At 38.3% G+C, this 22,858-nt stretch overlaps 1 protein-coding gene across 1 annotated transcript in view; it reads right to left on the bottom strand.

The window, feature by feature from the left end:
- DARS1 (aspartyl-tRNA synthetase 1) overlaps window positions 1-22,529 on the bottom strand; it is a 42,486-nt gene extending 19,957 nt beyond the window's left edge. The window contains exons 1-5 of the mRNA XM_072874713.1: window positions 22,326-22,529; window positions 20,998-21,055; window positions 14,692-14,784; window positions 9,547-9,649; window positions 162-264 (exon numbers count right to left, since the gene is read on the bottom strand). Of these exons, the coding sequence (XP_072730814.1) occupies window positions 162-264; window positions 9,547-9,649; window positions 14,692-14,784; window positions 20,998-21,055; window positions 22,326-22,397 (429 nt within the window). The 5' untranslated portion in view covers window positions 22,398-22,529. The remainder of the gene's footprint in view (window positions 1-161; window positions 265-9,546; window positions 9,650-14,691; window positions 14,785-20,997; window positions 21,056-22,325) is intronic.
- Between the last annotated feature and the right edge of the window lie 329 nt (window positions 22,530-22,858).

Genomic DNA, 22,858 nt, shown 5'->3' with positions numbered 1-22,858 from the left:
TCATGTTTACATATGATACACTGAAATTTGTAGTTTAAAGCAGTTCATATCTCTGGTATGGAACTGCTTACTGACAAAGTTTATATATGTAGAAAAACAGACAGCCTAGACAGATAATCTCTCAAACAACTAACCAGTGCTCCATTTGCTCAAAAATTTACCCTTTGAACATGAAGCTCAACATCTTGCTGAGTACAACCTCCGATTTTCTGATGTGCTTTCCTCACAACGCCTTCTACATCCACAATGCTCTCTTTGTTGATGCTGTCAATAAAGATAGGATAGGAGGCTTACTAAATTTCATTGCATACTGCACCAGACTCAGTACTGAGCACTAGGACGTTCATGTACTGTATGAACTGCTGGAACAACAAAACAGAGTTAAGGATTTAGGTAAAGTTACTTATTACATATATAATAACTGAGTAATGAAGGACTTTGCTAAAATATTCCCAGCCACAATAAATTCAAACTGGGATGGAAGACTTGGGAGGGCAAGAATTATGATTAAGCTTAGTGCTCACTCATTCTTTGAGTGTGTATACATAAACTGACAAGTTGCATAGTTCTTTTTCTAGGCCACATAAACTCTTGTATGTGTCAGCGGATGCAACTATCTGAAAGATGTGTCTTAACCAGCAGAACAACAAACTGAGAGGAAGTCCTAGATCTGGAGGGGAAAATGAAAACTGGTTGAGCTTGCTTAAACTACATGACTTGTTACTGAAAGATGCAAGATGCTTGTACATCATTTGTCTATGATGGGACATCTTAATTGCTCTCCACTAACAGTCACTAATAGTACATTAAAATACCATATAACATCTTGAAAGTCTTCCAAAAATATGATATGAAGTATGTGTGCTATAAGCAAACAATAACAAAAGCCTCAAGAGTCATAGGTGAGAAAATAATTTGTATGAGCAGTTTTTATTTGGGTATTTAAGGTACTGGACTTTAAACAAGTAATTTTCTACAGATAATCTCACCCCCACTGGAAATATATTTTCACTCTGTCTCTTTGCTAGCCTGCTTACAAAAGGCCAAATATCAGAAAATATTTCTTTCTTTTTTATGAAAAATAACTGTTACAATTAATTTTATCTTTCACTTCTCAGGCCTTCTTGAGAAGACTGGAAAGCACTTTATGTATATCACTTGACCACATAAGCCCTTAGAAAGCAGGAAAATAGCAGGCCCACAATTTAACTGCAAATAATAAGAGGTGAGTAAGGATGTCATCAGACAAGCTGGCCATTACTGATCTCGGTAAAGCAAAGAGCAATTAACAGTCTTCAAGTTTACAAGGTTGGCTTTTTTTTTTTTTCAGTAAGACCCCTCTCCATGCCCCAAAAGACCCAACCCACAAAACCCATATGGCTAAGTTGGAAGGTGGTGAGATAAGTATTTATATGCACAGGAGACGTTACTGAGGGTCAGTAACCCCCAGTTAAAGGAGGTAAGGACAGAATACAAGCAGATACAAGCTACTGCTGATGGTAACTATAGTCCTAATCACTTCCATCCGCATCAGTTTACCTAGCACCGCCCGGAGTAAATCAGTCTAAGAGCTGTGAACAAAATCTAGGCATTCTAGCCCTACAGTCTTTTTGTACAGCTACAGTAAAACCACAGAAACTTATCAGGATTGAGAAGTTTCTCTTTAGAATTATCTATGTTTGGAATTAGTCATTCTCTCACATTTTTAAAGTAGGATTTACCCAGCTGAACAATTAAGTTTATCTTTTTAGCTGATGAGGGAAACTTAGCTCTATTCTCTGATAAAGCCTGAGTGGCGTGACCCAGAAGCAGCTGAGATAGAAGCGTTGCCAAGTGTTACCAAGTGTTACCAAGTGTTGCCAACTATGACTGCTTGCTTGCCCTGCTTTCTACTATTCCTGAAGCATCCATATCAGCCCTAAGAAAAGCTAGATGGATCTTTGGTCTAACCTGGGACAAACTTTTTAATGTTACAAAGCTGAGTTTAAATTTAAGTTATCCAACAGAATTTTTGAATAAAAATTATCTAAGTTTTGAAAAATCTGATGGTATTACAAGTAACAGTGGAAAATTCAAGCATCAAAATTCTCAAAACCTAACAGCATCACTGTAAGTAAATTACAAGTAACTGAAAAAAGCCAAATTTGAGCATTTTAGTGGATTACACTATTTCTTTGATGGTAATACTTTCAGGTGATAGAACTCATTGGCAGCTGCTCTAAAAGTTACACAGACCATGGTGCTTCATATGCTTGATTTGCTTAACCATTAGGCAATTCCACATACTGCATAAAATTTGTGAATAGTATGTTTTTCTGGTACATTTACACTTTAAAAGAGCTGCAGTTGCTCAAATCAGTATAATGAACAAATGACTAAATTTGTACAAAGCAGAGGTTGACAGTAGGCTTTAAATCAGAATTCATTTAGTTAAGGGTGAGCCTCCATTCATCTCCATTATTTAAGCAGAGGCAACAAATTCAAGACAGACAAGGAGAAATGACACTAAGTGCTTAGAAGTACACCCTATTACAAAATTATTCTGTTTAAAACTCCCTAAAAAGACTGAGGCAGCAATACAATGCTTTGGATGCAAGAGAACATGATGATTAGAAACACACAGAGAATATATCATGCTAAAATAGTATTAGGCGTAACTATGAATTCCCTTTGCTTTTTAAATAAATGAATGTTTAAAAGAATAACAGTTTTAGTCTTGTGCTAACTTTTTTTCCCCTAAACAGTTCTCCTCTATTTTTCCCCCCTTCCTTTTTCATGTCAACATTCTGGCAAATGACCAGAAAACACTACTAATGACCAGAAAACACTACTAATGACACCAACAGCAGTGTCTTAATCGAAAATATAAGTTTCTAATCTGCTGAATAAAAGCCCTCTCACTAATAATTGCAAATAAAAATAATGTTTTAAACTTATTGAAGCAAATTCTCTGCACAGTGAAAAAGAAAATAATAGTTAAATGTAAATGTGTTGTATGACGGATTCATAATCTGATTACTAATCCCATGGCTGAGAACTGGTGTTAGTGAAGTCATTACAGAGCTTTGATCAGAACATGCATGGAATTCAAGACATGCAAAATGCTATCAGTTTAAAATCCAGGAAGACACTGACTTTTACATAATTGTAACTGTAATATTGCTTTGCAAACTTGCATAACAGAACTTTAAAACTTGGCACTTGTGATTAAATGTGGGGTTTTTTTTCTCTCTCTCTAAACTGGAGTTTCAATTAAAACAGCATGTTTCTTGGTCTGGAACACACTTTAAAACTGTAACATCCCTTAGCCATTAAATTTGCCATAATTTTAAGATTTACTTCCTAAGATTTATTTCCTAAGATTTCAGTTCCTACCTATGTAGATCCCTGTATCCAAATATGTATATAAATGCCTGGGCACACAAAAGTACTACCAAGTTTTCTACTGCATATGACCATCTTTGTATTTACAAACGTTCATCATCTACTCTAAAATTTAATTTGATAATTAGAAAATATGCATTTGTTCATTCAGACTACATATCTACTCTGGTATGAAAGTAAAAAATCATGTTTTGAGTTCTGTTTGAACCATGCTCAGCAAGATCTACTGCTGGAAAAATCTGAAGTCCCTAACATAATGCATCAAATGTAAATTACAGAAACCTAGAAGGTGCTGCTTTGATCCCAACAGGTAATTCCAAGAATGTTACTGAAATGGTAATTTCAGTTCAAGTTACAACAAGAAACAAGATGCTTTAATTAAATGCTGGTAACTACACCAAAGTTACCTCCACAGCAGCACTAAGTCATCTAGGTGATTTTTTGGTAAAATTCCCCTGGGTAATAAAAAAAACCCAAACAAACCAAAAAAAGTGAACAAGTATCAGAAAAGCATGCCAAAGCTATCACCATTTCCATTAAAAACAACAATATTTCTAACTGTAATTAATATTACAAAGGACTAGAAACTAAATTAGGATGCATGATGCATTAAGAAAAGACAGATGACATCTTTGTATTGTTTAATACTCAAAGAAGCTATTTTAGTAATAGATTCATAAAGTCCAATGCTAAAAAATTCCTCTGTATAGCAAGCTGCTTCTTTATATGTAATGTTCCTTCCAAAAAATCAAGACTGTAATTACTAAAATGTCTACTAGATGCCTTATGTCCCTCTTAATAATCTGCATGTCTATTAGCCAAGACTTTCTCTTTTAACCACAGGATTGCATTATTGCAGTCTGTATGACAACATCTTTCATCAACAGCTTCATGTTGCAAGCTGAACCCCATGTGGGCCTCCGTAAGTGAATTACAATCAACATTTTCTTGATCAAAAGTCTGAAGGATTGGAAGAAACTTGGTTATTTATAGACTTTAAACAGAAAATGTTTTACTTAATGGAAGCATCTATACTTGTTCAGACACTTCTTTGTTTTTTCTTCAACGCTGTTTGCTGTAAGCAGACTGCACAAATTATTACATTAATACATTATTAAATCTAAAAATATTAAATAATTGTCATAAAACATAATAATCAATGATCCTTTATCTGAATGTCAGTGAAAGCTGAAGGCAATAGAGTTTACTTTGAAAAAATGAGTTCACTTTGTAAACAGTTGAAAGTATAAACATTTTATACTCAACTCAATAAGAGCAACTGTAATACTGTCTGCACAAATACAGTAAGCATCCATTAAGCTCTCTGAAAGGGGAGTTAACTGACATTGTACACCTGAAGACCAGGTAAACATCTATTCTTATTCTCTTCATTCTAAAAATATAATAATCTGTTTCCTATATTAACATTCTAACACCTGGATGAACCTGGATATCTTCTGGGGAAAAAAAAAGCCTATCTTCTTTTAAAGATTTTAAATCCACTACACATTTTTCATCATTATCGCTGAAAAAAATTCCACTTTGTCTCCCTTCCGAATATACCTAGCTTCAGCATCTGTTCATTGCATTTTGTCATACCTTTGTATCTGCAAAGTAAAGAATCTTCCATTGGCAGAAAATCTTCTTGCATAGGTACCATCAGACTGGGATTTAAATTACTTACTAATTTCTCTTGGGTAGAATAAACAGTTTTCTTTAGTCTCACAGGAAGGCAAATTTGCCCGACTGCATATCATTTCATCTTGCAGCTTCACCATCAACCTTTTCCAATTTGACATATATTCAGACACAAAGACAACAGAAGTGGACAAAATATTCCAGAAATGGTCTAATGACTGGCATGCATTACATTAATGGCATTTTATTCCTTTTTTTCAAAACTCAAGAGATCTCCTAGCATAGTAGGTAAGAAAACCACATGGACTCCTGTTAAGTCAGTTATCTATCATGATTTCACATTTCTCATCACTTCCTTTCCTACATATTAATCCTGAACATACACAAAATCTGAACTAATGATCACAAAGGTACAAATTCACACTGAAGAGCATCAAAGTGATTATTCTAAATGAATCCTGGTTACTATATACTCCTAGCCCCTAGTTTACCACTCCAATTTCTGTGTCACCAGCAAACTTAACAGCTGTGATTTGACATTTTCTTCCAGATCACTGATATAAAAATTAAACAGAAATGGATAAATAAAATGTTTTTGCAATATCCATCAGTTTTCCTGGTATTACCAATTTATCTAGCTGATGAACTTATGTCTATTTTTCTACACTGTGAAGTATTTTCATACAGGTTTACCCATGGTTTTGGTTTTTTTAACTTTTTATCTCTTTTCTGGATTTTCATTCTCTAGCCTACTATAAAGAGACATTGTCCTGGTTTTGGCTGGGATAGAGTTAATTTTCTTCCTAGTAGCTGGTATAGTGCTGTGTTTTGGATTTAGCATGAGAATAATGTTGATGACACACTGATGTTTTAGTTGTTGCTAAGTAATGCTTACACTAGTCAAGGACTTTTCAGCTTCCCATGCTCTGCCAGGTGCACAAGAAACTGGGAGGGGACACAGCCAAGATAGTTGATCCGAACTGGGCAAAGGGCTATTTCATACCATATGGAGTCATGCTCAGTATATAAAGCTGGGGGAAGAAGAAGGAAGGGGGGGACGTTCAGAGTGATGGCGTTTGTCTTCCCATGTCACCATTATGTGTGATGGAGCCCTGCTTTCCTGGAGATGGCTGAGCATCTGCCTGCCGATGGGAAGGAGTGAATGAATTCCTGGTTTTGCTTTGCTTGTGTGCACAGCTTTTGCTTTCCCTATTAAACTGTCTTTATCTCAACCCATGAGTTTTCTCACTTTTACCCTTCTAGTTCTCTCCCCCATCCCACTGGGCGGAGGGGGTGAGCGAGCAGCTGGGTGGTGCTTAGTTGCAAACTGGGGTTAAACTACAACAGCCATCAAGTTACTACCTGAGCGAGGGCACATTGTTTGGGCAGCTAAATTAGAATCTGTTAACCACCTCTCCCAACTGCTATATCGTATCACGTCGCTATGGTAGCGGGCTGGGGGAAGGCTCAATGCTGATATAAAAAAAAGAGAAAGAAAACCAAAACTGACCACACCCAATACTTTATGGAAAAAAAGTAGGTTGATAAATTACTAATTACACCACTTGGCACCTCTGCTGGCTGAAAGAGACAATTAAGTCTTTCTCTTATACAGCATCCCTTGCAGGATTACGCTGAATTTTTTTTTTCTGATGAAAGACATAAGAACTCCACAGCTGCCAATCCAGTATCTCGACTGGCTCTATGTTGTTGGCTATGTGTGTTTTGAAAGTTCAACTAGAAACTTTTCACAGTTAAACGCACAGAAATTTCTTTGTAAAACTGAGTTGAACCAGTATTAAGTATCTTTCACTAAAAAGAACTCACATTCTTACGATAATGAAGATAATTAGTATATGAATGTTGCTAGACCACAGAAGGTTATGAAAGTTCTTGGTTTCCATGTGCCAATATCTAAAAGAGGAACTGGTTTGTCTGTTATTTATGAAAAGTTGTAAAAAAAAATGCTCATGATTTAATCAGTTCTTATTAAAAATTCAAGATCCAGAATTTCACAAACTATTTTAAAGAAAGTTTTGGACCCAGTATCAAAATATGAGAAAGTAGCACATGAAAAATGAAGCTTATGTACTACCAGTGAAAAAGTTTAGTTTAAAAATTTAATTGAAATGTAAGGTATTTAAGTTAAATGTTTTCTTCAATAAATGTGTATTTCCTCATTTAATGCGGAGGAAACAAGAGGAGATGATGAAAAAAGACACTGAGAAAGGCAGAGAAACAGTATAGTTATTTTTAGACACTTAAGACCAGCCTCATCTGCTAGTAATAATGGCATCATTCCACAGCAGGTGAAAACTAGCAGGAAAGTGACTGAAGACAAGGCACGTACTGTTGCTGTGCTTCAGGTGTTACTGACACAGTGACCACAACGGCACTGAGAAGTCAGGGAACAGCAGCAGCCTCTGAAGGACAAGAGGCAGCTGCAATGGCAATATCAGACAAAATTGTAGAAGATAAAACACTGGAAAAAATGAGAGCATGGCAGGATATTAAGAAAATAGGTTTGTTGGTGGGAAGGGATCATGAGAAGATGATTGCACTAATGGTGTTAAAAAAACAAAAGCAACCCCCCCAAAAAAAACCCAGAAGGCTGTAGCAGACAAAGTTCTATCATTCAAAGAACATGATGACAAGCATGTAAGCATTTCAGAAGCACAAATAATGAGTAAAACATGCATGCTGTAGATTTGAGAGACTGAAGTATCAGGATTTAGCTAGCAAATGCTACCACAAAAAGGAGCAGAATGAACAGTCAAAACACAGTACAAACATCGTGAGTCTGGCCACTCAGAGGAAATCTGAGTAGATCTGCCACATCGAGAAAAGTGGGGAGATGACAGGGAGTTGGAGAGAACCTAAGGATGAGGTTCCATTTGATTTATCAGCTCACTGCTGCCAGTAGAGAAAGAAGCTTTGCCCTCTACTCTTTCCAGATACCCTTTTCCACCATTTACCACTCCTTGTTATCTCTGGACCTCCATGACCTAGTTTAGGTCTATCACTAACCTAAAAAAGACCAGTGAATCAAAAAAAAAAAGTCATGGAAGGCTTACAAGTGGCAGAGTCAGCACATGGAAGAAAAGAGTAAGGACCAGCTTCCCTCTCATGACCTCCTAACCACTGAGCTCTGCCACACATGAAACATAAGAAATTCAGTTGTGGAGGAAAGAACCATGAAGTAAACTGAAAAACAGAGAGGTTGGAGAGAACTGGAGAATAGGAGAGTGAGCATCACAACTGTAAGAGTTGTTTCACTGTTCTGTAGCGCAAGTTCGTCAAGAGAGTACAGGCAGACTGTTGGTAGGTTAGAGGGAGATGAATTGGGGAACAAGTAGATTATACACTTCTTTTCAAAGATTCTAAGCGCTGGAGAGAACAAACTATTTCATGAAGAAACAGAACACTTCACTTTGGCTCATAAACACCTGTAAACAGCATGCTTCACACTGGCACTGCCAACACTAAGCACCGCCAAACAACAAACACTGCTGGTTCTGTTTTCCCGTTGCCTTGAACCTCATCAGCAGAAGCATTATCCTAACCTTCTTAACTTGGCTTCTGGAAGCCTATGCTATAATGAATCCCTCCTCTCCCTGACATATTGAAGGTTGAAGGCTGTAGCACTTTTGCAGCTAATTAGTGGGGGCTCCCTTCCCAGGCATGAGAGTAGTGCCAAGAACTACACAGAAGCAACTCAAGTGCCACATGTTAAACGTATTATTGCACCGAATTGATCCACATTTTTATTTGTGAACAAGTAGATATACATGATTAAAAGCTCTACTATAAAAACACCTTTGTCATGCAAACATATTTAGTACTGGACAACCTGAAAGCACAATCCTGAAGTAAGTAGCAGGGGAAGGTAATTTTTTATCTTTAAGAACAAAACAAACCAAATAACTGAATTTAAATTGCTGCAACAAACATTTGTTTAATTGGCAAGTCTAACTACTACCCCCCAGAAATATTTTTAAAAGTAACTTAAATCCCTCATTAAACATTCTAGTGCCAAAAATAAGGTGTAAATAAGATTAAGTCAGTGCACAGAAGCTACTCTTAATTTCCGCAACTCACCAAGCCACTTGTAACATGGAACTTCTTCACATCAGTTCTAGCTATAAAACGTATTACTACACTGCACATCTCGTAGAATAAAAACCCTGAACATGTGCAGACACACACACAAATACCACACACAAAATGAAGTGGCCCACTAAGCTCAGCTTGCCAGACTTTTTGTTAGCCAGCTTGAAAGTAAATGTAGGTTGTCTATGGAGAGAGAATGCTGCTTCAGCAGTTCAGAATGAATTTCAAGCCTGTTCTCTATTTTATCTTTTGTCAGTGTAATGTATTCAACGCAATAGTGAGCTGACAATTTAAATAACTACATTTTAAAACAAACGAAGCATTGATGTTAATGTGTGAAAATGGTCCCAACCCCTGGGAGTCCTGGTTCCCACCATTGTTTACTCTGACAACAGGATATAATTGCTTACTTACTTGGCAGCAAACTTTACCATCTGCTTGCTTGCATGCTGTCCCACAGCCACAAGAGCCTGGATATTAAACTGCTGCTGACGCAGGACTAAGAAACACTGCTTCCCTGAATACAAAGAAAAACAACACAGGTGTATTAAGGACAAGTTACTCGAGGTCTTTGTGAATGAGAAAAAATATTTTACTACTTTAATATTAAGCTAAGCTCTTAAGGGTGGGGGTGTCTCTCTCCCTCACCATCCCATGTCCTCCCCTCCCCCAACAGCTACATCAAACTAGTTCGCTCTGCACGTGTACACACACACCAAACACTGAGATAAATCAAATAATTCTGCCTTACATCTATAAACATGTGAATGAACATTTTCTAAAAATAACAATAAGCCTTCCAAGATAAAGAATATCTAGACAAAACAAAAACTAGAAATCATAACTTCTAAAATACTGTTCTTCAACTGCAAGAAGTAAATCATACTTTTCCTTGTTGCTTTGCTCACAACTACTTCAGGTCTACATTACTTTAAAAGAAGTTTTTCCTCATCTTCTCAAATTAAAGCTGTAGAGTTCACTTTACAAAGCTGCTCTGAGAGAAATAGGCTTGATTTTGCACCACAGGGACTAAACCAACAATGTTCATTCTATAATACACCACACATTCAGAATGAAGGGGAACAAAAGGAGTATTGATTCCAGTGAATGACAAGAACCTAAAAGACCCAAGTAAAAATCCCTGTAAGAGCAATTTATTCATGAACGGCTTAGGGAAAAAGAAGTTAATAGGAATTAATAATAATTTACAAAGAACATAATGCACTTTGTTGACTTTTAAAATGGGTATTTCCAAGTCAACAAAGCTCCTTCTAATCTGTTTAGCTGACAGTTACAATAATTTCATATTTCTCCTCACATTTCTAATAACCATTTACTCCTTAACTTAGATTTAAGGAAATATGGTGATTTTAAATGCTTCTTCCTCAGAGAGAGAAATTAACAACAAACACTTCATTGTTGTACCAGTATCTGATATAATCCATCAATACCATTTTAATTCCAAGTTCTGACTCATAACATTATAACATTTCCATTAAAATGGTGAGAATAGGAAGAAGCCAGAAGCTTTGTTATAGATAGCTATTTCCCAGTTATTGTTGCCTTAGACTATAAAACATTAAAATCAACATATATCTAACTTGAATACTGACACAAAAAAGCCAGTTGCAGTTTTCATTTGTAATTATGTAGATTACCATTCCTGACACATAGCTGCAGATAATTTAAACAGTATCAGAAGGTAAATGCAGAACCTTTGACACAATCTGATGGAAATAAAGGCAAACATATAAAACTAGTAAAAAATATTATTAAAAATTAACATTGTTGGAAATAACTAACCTTGTCCTATGATTGTGATTTCAGAAATGCAACAAAATTAATTCCATATTTTCAGAAAACAGAGTACAACTATTTCTGTATTCCAAAGGCTGCAATATCTAAGTAAAGAAGCTAATATGGTATGGATGTACGTATTTCTTGCAGGCAAACATTAAGGCACAGATTTAAATTTGAAAAGTACAGGCTTCAGAAATTAAATAGAGCCTTTAGTGGTATACATGCCTGTGTTTCAGATCCAGCAAGTGAACAAACGAAGTACAATTTTTCCATAGGACACAATATGCTAAGTTTCTCTGGATAAGCTAGGTGCATCTCACATCTTTGACATCTCAATATTTCTTACTTACAATGTGGTTTGATACAGTATTTCCTAGAAAATAGTATTTGTCTCCACGATTTCAGTCACAAATAATTTAGCAAAATATGACTGACGTTTCAGCAATGATGTATTAGATGTTCAAACAAAAAATACACAGCTGAAGACAGCTACAATGTCACTCAACTAGTAAATATTTAAGGAGAAGATAGTGAAATAAACCTGCTATCATATTAATCAGAAGCAAAAGTTTTGTCAGTTATGTTTAATCCCAAACACTAGAAGTCTGATCAATATCTGCATTATAAAAGGACTCAAATCTTTTTGTCATGAGTAACAGTAGTTGTTTTCATGAGGAAAGAGGATGTTTTGTAAAATATAACCATTTCTAATCACACAGAAGATAAGTGATCAAACAAACCTCACTGACAGGAATAGTTAAAATATCACAGTTACAAACATTGTAGGAGGAAACAGAATTTTTCCCAAGAGCTGAAGGCATGCAAAGTAAAGTATCAGAAAGACAAGGCATAATCAAACCTAGTTCATTATTAGATGCCTTTCCAGATCAAGAGACAGAAAAAAGGAAGCATCAGAGTGAGAAAAAAAATGGGATTACGGGATGTTCTCCATGTGTTTCAAAATATTTACATGGTATTTAAGTGAAAAGTATAAGACCAACTTTACTCACATTCAACAGTAAACTACTCTAAGTTTCCATAAAACAAACCAATACTGTGTCCCAAAAGAATGCCTAAAAAGACGAAAAGTTTCAAAAGAAATTTGGTTAAAAAGGTCTGACGCAAAGCCTAATGCAAGGAACTTTCAGTCACTGAACAAATAAGAGAAGACACCACACAGAGAATCTTGTCAAAAGTAAGCACATAAAACCAAAGAGGAATCCATCTCCTTTCTTGGATGTAAGTACCAAATGACACAAGACTTTGAGAAAAGGATGTAAGGAAGGAATTTGTATAAAGAGTAAAAAATGTTTGGTCATATAAATTAATACATTGCTAGTTACAGACATTTGCCAGCAAAGAGAAAACTTTATATGGTTTATCATAAAATTTGGTCCAGTATTTAAATTGCTCTTGGTGGTAGTCTTATTTTCAGACATACCATTTTGATGTTTTATAAACCTTTGTATTCATAAACCAAAAGCAAGTTCAGGTCTAACATACTGTGCAAGTCCCAGCTGCCTGGCAGAACCTGGACTGATTTCCCAGCTGCTTTTCAATGATAAACATGACCAGTAGCTTAGGCTGGCTTTAAAATAAGGCCAGAAATAACATTTATTCAATCTATGATAAAAACCGCAGGGCACCAAGCACTTTAATTTTAGTACAACCCACAGAAATTCCCAACACCCCATTCTTCACACATCCTTCAGTTAATTTCCATCAGACTTCATGAGTGGCTTGCTATATGAGACAGCTGGATTCTGCAGTTGTTCACTTTTTTTTTTTTTTTGTTTATTGGTCAGAACTAGACAGGGTTAAATAAAGGATATGTTGGTTATTTAGGAGTCAAATTCGAGCTTCTGAGAAAAACTAAAGCTATTTTTGTGTAAGATTTTCCTGTTTCCTGCAAGACTTTCCTTTCCATAATGGTAGGAATAGCACCACGATGTGTGTGGGAAAGGCTAATATTACTTTTTACTCTTAAACATTTGCTTTTCTTGTAAGATTCTTTCCCCCGAAGCTTAAGTAAACAAGCATATGACATTCCCTAGCAGCATTCCCTGAATGTCAGAATTGCTCTGTGTTATCAGACCAAGAGGCAACAAGAAGCACAATCAATACATTGAGAACACTTCATGCCCATAATGAACTCCTTTTGCTTTCATTCTTCAGGTTGTGTCAGAGTTTTGAAAATAAGCACTGTTATTTAATGAAAAACAATAGTCTTTCCTGAGGTCAAAGGTGAAGGATGACAAAGGTGAAAGCTTCTTGTAAGTTAATATTGCCATATTACGTATGTTACTCTGACTGAAGTAAATGCATATATCATGTAAGGTATCGTACATAAATGCAATACAGAGACAATAATAAACAACCATTGAACTTTAGGTTGTTTTAAAGGTCTGCATATACACCTGTCTTTAATATACTAAATTCTGTTCATAGTCTGCTCCTTTTGCAATTGCAAAAGAAAAAGCCATAAGGATACCCTTATTTGTATACTGACAGTAACATGTAAATTAGATAGTGTGTCCTGTCTGAATAACTTCAAGTTGTAACAACCAAGGCTTTCACAGCTTTTGGGGTTGACAATTTCTATACATAGCAAAGAGAGACTTCCAAGTAAGACTACACTACAGAACTATTGAGGAAATTGCAGAGGACTCTCTAAATTTAAAGATTCTAATCCAAATTAAAATGTGCATTATATGTATAGATTTACATGCAGTTCCTTATTTTAACTGACTGCAGTACAGACACTCATTATTAAGAGGGACATTTTTTAAGAAAATGAAGCCTCAAAACCAGAAATGAATCTGGTATCTGCGACAATATTCCGTACTGGGATCTCACCCCTAATTTGCATTATTCCCAATTCTAAGACTACTGTTAACTTTCATTCGTTAAGTTAGTTTCTTTACGCTCTTTTCTTTCAACTCTTGGGAAGACAAGGTATTTATATCTCACTACAGAGTTGCCAAACATAACTGAAACCAGTACAACAGTTGTCAGCATCTGATGACAACTGAAAAGGCCAAAGCCTACTTAAGTTTGCATATGGCAAACTGATCTCCAGAGAGAACTTCTGATTCCAGGGAAGAAATATGGCTGTCAGACAGCCAAGTATGACAGCCCACACTACTGAGAACCTATAAAAGGATTTTCCCTTTGTCTCGTTAAAGAAAGACAATGTTTCCTATTTTAAGTTCAAATTGACATAATCAGATACTGGTAACTGAAAGTAAAAATTCTGAAATTTTAATACAGATTTTTGTTTCCTGTTGAAGAAAAGGTATAGTGAAAATATTCATACGCAGCAGAATGAATATGGCCTGACAACTGATATATTTATAATAAAAGTATGTTTTACAGTAGAAACCTGTAACTGTTTTATCTCACAACTGTTAACATCCAAAGGAGAATGACTATAATATTTTTAAATTCCTATTATTTACAATTGTCCACACATTATTTAGTAGTATGACAAAACCCAAATTCACTTTTACTACAATGTAATAGTAATACCTGATTTCCACGCAGCTGAAGACAAAATTTCCTCTTCCCCTCTTGGGAAAAGGGAGGTGGAAAAAAGAGAAAATAACCAGTCAAAGTGAACACTGAGTGAACACTGAGTAATCAGATGGCAAAGTTTTCTTGTATGCAAGACATAACTAACAGGTCAGGAAGCCAAAATAAACATTCAGGTTATACTAACAATATAAGGAAATAAAAATAAAAACGCTGGAGGCGTCTCACCTTTAGCTCTGCTTGTATGAATTCTGCCACGAACCCAAACCACTTCATCAGCCTTCTCCACTGTCAAGTCTTTTATTCGAATCAAAACTCTATCTGAATTACAGAAAAAACACCATTAAAATGGTTTTGGTTTTTTTGAAGCAAAAAATTTTTCACTTTAAACTCCAAAGACATTTTCTATCATTGCTAAAATTTATAATAAATCCAAAACATTATTTTTTGTATCTACAGCATAATAGATGTACTGAAAACAAACAAGATCCCATTTTCTTTCTAAGTGAATAGTACTTGATCAAGTATTTTTAAATTGGTTCAAGCTTACTGTTTGACTTAGATAGCAGGGTTAAACTGCACTAAAACAAAAGCAAGACTTACTGTAGTTCATGGATGGCAGAACCCAGCATGATTACACTATTTTTGATCGGACTTCACTGTGCTGCATGGTACTACCTGCACTTATTAGTCTGAATTTCTGTTAGCTCAGGGATGTCTGCCCTGCTCCACTGTGCGACGTGAAAGTTGGTATGTTGAACACAGCAAAACAAAGGCTCAGAGGTGACATGACCATTCTCTGTATCTATGTACGTAGGGTGAATATCACCATAAAATAATTATTATTTAAAATAAAGAAGAGAAAGAAACCACAAATAAATGTGCATTAGAAATTAAAAGAAGATTTATTTTGATAACAACAATAGCATTTTGGAGCAACAAGAGTATTATTGTGTAAAATCAGTAAAATTTATTTTAAGAGAGAATCTCTTTGACAACCTGATCAAGCACTGCTATCATTGTAGGACCCAGAATTCATCAGAAAGAACCCTTCAAATTCTATGTACCCAAGAAAGCTAAATGACAATAGGAATGCATGGTTTGGAAAGGACAGATTTTGGACAATAAAGGAAAAAAAAATTATCAAGGAAAATATTTTTAAATAAATCAGGACTTTAAAAATTGTATACAACCATTATGAACTGCCAATATGCTGGCTGCATGCCACTATTCATTGAAATGTACTTGTTTAATTGTATTTTTCTGTAGATTTTTGGCCAAATGTATTTTTGCATGGTCTCAAACACTTTGTTTCTTACAGTATCTACAAATCAGTTAGAGGATATACATAGCATTGCATAGAACCTCAACAGTGCTAAAAGCTACACTTACTCATTTACAGTTTGTATGTGGTTAAAAACACTGCTTATTAGGAAAAAAAAAAAATCTTCAAGGGAGATACTGATCTTTATGGGTCTCTTCCAATTCAAGATATTCTATGATTTGATGATATGTAACACAAGCAAATTCACTCCCTCTGCCTTCCACCACAGACTTCTCCCTTGTTTCAAAATAACATTAAATTTACTAAGACACTTCCACTTCAGATTTTTCCCGCCAGAACTTTTCCAAAGTTTGCCTACCCCAGGTTACCATCTGCTGTTCTGGACTCCTTCCCTCTGTCTCCAAATACCAATCACAGCTTGCCCTGCAAGCCAATTATTCTGCACTGGCAATTTTAGGGGGTTGAAAATGTTTATTAGCTTATGCTCAGGACAATCTAGTTTCTTCTTCACAGACACAGATCAAAACCAGAACAGAATGAAAATGCACAGAGAATGTGATAGAAAATTGACTCAAATATATTAATAATATGTGTGTGTGTGTGTGTGTGTGTGTGTCTGCATGCACTGGGGAAGGGAAAAAGGGGAATAAAGATGTTATCACTTGCCAGCAACTTCCGATGTTTGAACTTTATCAGTATAGTACTATAGGAAACATGCAACCAGCACAACCCATAAGCTTTAGTATTTCTAAGAGTTTGATATTCAGACAGTTAAAATTACCTCAGTCAACTTAAAACTGTATTGTTAGAAACTTAAAACATTTTCCAGGCACAAGCATAAAGACAGAATGAGGTGTTACCATTTTTATAGATCCTTAGTGTTTCAGGAACCATCTGCATTAGATAAATATTTTAAAAGATCTTTTGGATACATAAAGGTTCATGTTTCATCAAGACTAAACAAGACACCTTCAACACAAAAATTTGTATATGGTATGAATTATTAAAAACTATTTCACCTTTCATAAAAAGGGTAATAAACAATATCCAGAAAGAGACATCATAAAGTCATATTTTCCAACAGTAGATCACAGAATCACAGCATGGTTGAGGTTGGAAGGGACCTCTGGAGGGGATCTGATCCAACCCCCTGCTCAAGCAGGGCCACCTTGAGCCAGTTGTCCAAAATCATGTTTTGACAGTTTTTTAATAACTCCACGGAGGGAGACTCCACAACCTCTCTGGGCAACCTGTGCCAGTGCTTGGTCACCCTCACAGTAAAAAATGTTTCCTGATGTTCAGAGGGAACCTCCTGTGTTTCTGTTTGTGCCCATTGCCTCTGGTCCTGTCAGCATGCACCACTGAAAAGAGTGAGATGTAGCAACTGTTACGTCACTTTGTTTCCCTCCTTCAACACTTCCCAAATCTAGTTTTCTTTTCCTCTCATTTCTAAAATGCCAGTAGTTCATTAGAACGTTTACATTTGTTAGTGTAAGCAATGGTTTGTCTTTGTCACTCATTTTCTCTTGCCCAACCAACATACTGTAGCTCAAATCTTCCCTCTGTACTCTCACATATAATTTCACCTGGAATTCCTTTCAGTTCATTTCTCTCTTCCATGATAAAAATGAAGCTTCTTGTTCTCACCTTTAAGGTCCTCCCACCATACTCTTCAGACTACCACCTACTTGTTCTTTCACAAATGCAAGCTGTACTTACATTTTCTGTCTTCTTGCCACATAAACACTTACAAGTAAACAATGAAAAAATAAAAGATGTTTTAAACCATGCTACAGTTGCAGTGAAGACAAGGGAACAAAGATTGTCAATGAAGTTCAAACAAAACACTCCATAAGTCTCAAATTACACTTCAAGCCCCAATTCAATATTCATGCTATCTCACCTTCATTGCCATTTTGAATCATGGTTAAGGGGAAACGATATTTTTTTGTTTCCTTCATGTATAGGACAATCTCTTCTTTTCAACATATCAAATATCCTTATCTTTCTCTCAGAACGCTAACCTCTTCTAAACACGGGAGGAGAGGATAAAAACCCAAAAAGCTGTATGGGTTATACACGACAAAATCACTTTTCCACCCCCAGACCCCCATTCCCTGCCTGTCACATCAGCCTGTTTACTAAGTTTGTTTATCTTGCATCATGGAGTTTTGAACAGTATGATCAATATTTCTGCTATCTCTGTGAAGTGCCAGCATCTTTACAATGTTGCATAAATTTTAAAAAAAGAAGATAAGTTTAATAAAAAAACCTGAAAGCCAAAAGCAGTATAAGATGAAAGCAGCTTCAAGGGAGGGGAGATGAAAGTAATGGGGCTGAAGGGAGAAAAAGGGAAAGGCAAATGGAGTTTTACTAGCAATCACAGCCTCAAGCAGGCAGGAAGGACTTAAAGACATGATGTAACAGGAAGTAAGAACATCAGATAGTCAGGGCAGTCAACATTAGCAGAAGAAAGACTGAAGTGGGCCAAGAACGAAGGCACAGGTGTGTGTGAGATCAGTAGAGCAGGGTGGAGCATCTATGCAACAACTTTGTGAACATGTGAAAAGAGTTTTAATTTGCCTGCAGAGGAACAAGAATTTATGAGTATGGCAAAAGAACAATAAGCTTGTCCCTTGGAAAGGGAGAATAATTTGCTCTGATCACTCTAAGCTTTTTAACTTCCCTTGTACAGCCAGTGTCCTCAGGACAGTGCAGCTACTACAGCAAGCCTAAAAGCAACTGTGCTGCACACGTCCCACTGAGCTCCGACCCACGTCTGTGCTGTCTGTATTGTTTGTTGGCTCCAGTTACCAGACAGTAGGTGGATCTGCACATGTCATAACCACAATTCATTATTCCGACTTAGAAATGGCATGTACCCACACAGACTTCAGAAACAAACAGAATTAATACAGTACAGACAGATGGGAACACTCGCATTTGTGCTGCCCCGCCAGCCCCTGCCCCAAGCAGTAGTTCCTCCAAGACACTCAATGCAAGCAGAATACTTTGGGGAAAAGCATATATACACTACTGATGCCAAAAGATGACTTCACCCTCCTGTGAGTCCTTTGATAAGAGCTCTCCCTGGCAGGAACTACTGGATCTTTAAATAAGAGGTCATTAGTCTCAAGGAAGGGACTAGGCTGATCTTGAACTTCTTTATTATAGGCATTTTGGTTTTTATTGTTACCCAATTTTGGTGTTCTGGATAACCATCTTCTGAAAAACAGAACAGCAGGAGTGTGGTAGGTTGTATTTTAAGCCCAATGGAAAACCTACTCAATCTTGTCCACACACTCGCTGAGATTTTTTTTTTTTTTTAAATGAGGATCAAGGGGACAACAGATCTAAATACAGCACTCAGCCTTTTTCATATAATTTCCTGTAGCTTTCACCCCATGTTCCTTCTCAACGTATTTTTTTTCTCCACAGTATTTTTGAGTGTTTCTTTTGAATGAGAGACAGTTGGTAGAGTAGACTTTCTCCATGAGAGTAGATTTGATCCACCACCTCAATCTGCCAGCTTGGGTCTCCCACACAGTTGTTTGCTATGGGGTGTGAAACTGGCAGAGGAAACACAGCTTGCAGAAACTCTAGTGAGCCAAATGGCATCACAGAAGAGCGCAGGGACAGGAGATCCAGCAGGGCAATCTTTCAGCCTACAGTCAGCATTGCAGGTTAACCAGTCAGACGCTAACTTGGAGAAGTTAACTTTTTCTTAATATTATACCTTTTGGGTTGCGACTGCACACCAATTTATGGATTGTTACATGGTTACACGTAAATATGGATGGCTGTTCCTGCCCCTTCCAGCAGTCATCAGACCTCTAGCGAACTTCTTTCACTTCGCTAAGCTGGCTAAACAAGTTGTTATTATTGCCACGTTGAAATGGATCAGCAGAAGACCCAGCATCGGGAAGAGGGAGACCACAGCAGCCAGCAGTTGGGCTGGCTTACAATGTGATTTCAACTTCAGTTCCCTTTATTTGACAGCTAGTATGTATTTTATTCAATAATGACTGTTAATACAGTCTCTAGTGATTTTCTTGTCCTGTTACATTCTTGACATATTGCTCCCCTTCGGCTGGTTTTAACCTATGATTGCTTTTGTGGCTCCTCCTCTTCCCTACATTCTACATTTCCCTTCCTAAGGGAGGTCAACCAAAACAACCATTCAGAGGAGAAAAAAAATGACCTAATCACAGATGATGTTCTTCTTTTACATTTCACTATAAAGAAGTTACAAGAAGCCAGTCTATTACCTTCCCTCGCTCCTGTTTCATGCACTAAATAATATGAAGATTAGTATTTCTTGGGATGTTGGTCTGGGAGATTGTTCTCTAGCTGACAAGTCTTTCTGAATCCCAATTCCCCAACAGTATAAAATGAGCATTTCCTGAATTCACAGTGGTGTGAATAATGACATAACCCATAAATATTAATATATAATATTAATGGATTTGATGCTCGTATGCAGGAGTAATGAAGGCTGCATAAGCAGATAGATATCCTACTCAGAGAGAGTGCTGCTGCAGCAAGCCATAGCAGAACTTACTCCAAACAAAGAAAAAAACTGACATCTCAGGACTCAGTACATTATAAATAATAATAATTTAATTTAAAAAAAAAAAAAAAGCCTGCAGTGATGGACAGAGACAAAAACTGACAAGCTGTGTAGGGCGTGGTCCAGGCAAGGGCAAAGACTAAGATTCCATAACCTCTCTGGACCCAGCTCCAATATCCAACCACACTCGTGATTTTTTTTTTTACTGCTATCTGATCAGAATTTTCTGTGTTCCAACTTGCGTCCATGACCTCCTGTCCAATTACCACACACCTTCAAAACCCTGGCTTTATCTTCTCTACACCCTCCCATTAAATAGCTTTAAACAGTAATAAGATCACCCCACAGCTTCCTCTTCTCCAGGCTGAACAAGCCCAGCTCCCTCAGCCTCTCCTCAGAGATCCTGTGCTGCAGTCCCCTGAGCAATTTGATAGCTCTCCATTAGACTGGCTCCAAAATGTTAGTGTATTCCTTGCACTGGGGAGCCCAAAACTGGACACAGCACTCCAAATGCAGCCTCACAAGTGCCAAATGCATTCAAATAAAGGGAAAGAATGGCAGCAGGATTTGAATGAAGAAGTTTGGTAAATGATTTCTCAACAAGTACTGTAGACATGCAGTATATAACTTCTTTTTTTCCCCGCTCTTTTTAAAAAACTTTTTTCATTTTTTAACTGACCTGGTTTCTCTTGGGATTGTATCATTGATGACACTCCATATCTTTCCTTAGCATAATCCTAAAATGGAGGTGAGAAACATACATCAAAGCATACACAAAAAGATGAACAAAATCATTATAGATTTAACTGAGGTAATACAAAACAATTAGCTATAATATTAAAGTCAAGAAATTGTGTTTCAGACTCTTAAAGATACACAAGGGCCCTGTAAGAAAAAAAAAAATCCAACAGCAAACACATATTAGGACCATTATTTGCTACACAGAAGTTAGTATGAATACCTCTGTAAAGAGCCTACTCCTGAGAACATATGAGTCCTACAGAAGTCAATCCATGGCTAAGTATTTCTTCCAGTATTCAGGCACACTAAGAAATCCAGCAGATCACATGTCATTGTGACAGCCAAAGTAAGCTTGACTGACTACTACCAAGTCTGTTAGGTAAGACACAGGGGCATGGGGCCTTTTAATCAAAAAGATCACAATTCTAGTTTCTCAACTAAGCCCACTCATTTCCAAATAAAAAAAGCCTTAGTTTATTTATTTTATTCTATTCAATATATGACCCTAAGTTCATTCTAAATACTTTACTTGGGGGGTCCCCGTTTCTCTGCTTTTGATGAATCGTGGCCCACGTATAATTTTACGGAAGCCACCAATACTCAGAATTCCATACTGCTGATGCATTTTTGGCTTTTCAACAGCAAGCAAAATTGATTTTATAGCAAAATGAACTGATGCTCATTATTAATACTTTTTTCCTTCTTCTTTAAGAAATAGTAGCCACCAATTTTTCAGTACTGATCTGTGATTTTCACAGACAAGACAGAAACACCTGCCAGGCCAGCAGGAGCCACCGGTGCCCCTGCAGAAGTGGCCTGCTATGGAGCAACAGCCCAGGTGTTTCTGCAGGGGACTGCAACGGGGAAAGGGCACGGGGACAGGGCAGGGCTGTGCTGTTTCTCATCGCCCAAGCATGAGGGCGGCCTCCTCCACCCGCCTACGCGGAGACAGGACTCCAGCGGGGCTCAGGAGACGCTGTGTGACCGGAGAGGGGCAGAGCCCTTCAGCGAAGCACGAACTGACCGGGCCCGGCGAAGGGGAAGGTGGGCAGGCAGGGCAAAAGCAAAAGGCAGCTCTGCCCTCGGGCCCGGCCGAACCCCCCCTCATGCCCGGCCTCCCCACCCCGCAGGGGACGCTGCCGCCAGCCCCCTCAGCGCCAGCCCCTCGGAAGGCTCCAACCCCTCGCTAGGCCGGACCCTGCCCCTTCCCCCTCCCGGGACAGGCAGCCTCGACGCCGCGCCCGCCCCCTCCCTGCGGAAACCCACATCGGCCGCCGCCGACTCTTCGCTCTCCGGGCGGCGGTCCTGGCCCTGGCCGCAGCCGGCGGCGCTCGGCATCCTGCTGCGGCCGGCGCGGCCCCTCACGACCCGGCACGGCTCGGCTCGGCTCGGCTCGGTTCGGTTCGGCTCGGCCCCGCGCGCCACGCCGCTTCCGCGCGCCTGCCTCTCGCGAGAGCGGCGGCGGCAGCGCGAGAGCGCCGCGCCTGCCCCGCGCCGGTCAGCCTATCGCGAGACCTGCGCCGCCGCCTCGGGGCTGCGCCCGACGGCGGGCGGGGCGCGCGCGGGAGCCGCTGCCGCCGCCGGCCGGGGCGGGGGGCTCGAGCCGCCCTCAGCGCGGGGCGGGCCGTCCCCGCAGCCGCCTCAGGGCTGAGGGAGGTGTCGGTTCCCTCCCTGCAACAGGTGGGGCTCTTGCTTGCCGCCCCCTCCTCGCCTCAGAGGGCGAGCAGCAGCCGAAACGGTCAGTTTCACGAAACTGCCGCCGTCCTGACGAGGCTCAGCGCCTCCGGCCCTGCCCTGAT

The sequence above is a fragment of the Ciconia boyciana genome, chromosome 10, assembly GCF_034638445.1.
Source record: "Ciconia boyciana chromosome 10, ASM3463844v1, whole genome shotgun sequence".
Lineage (NCBI taxonomy): Eukaryota > Metazoa > Chordata > Aves > Ciconiiformes > Ciconiidae > Ciconia > Ciconia boyciana.
Note: the sequence above shows the minus strand (reverse complement) of the source record. Positions and strands in the feature narration are given on the sequence as shown.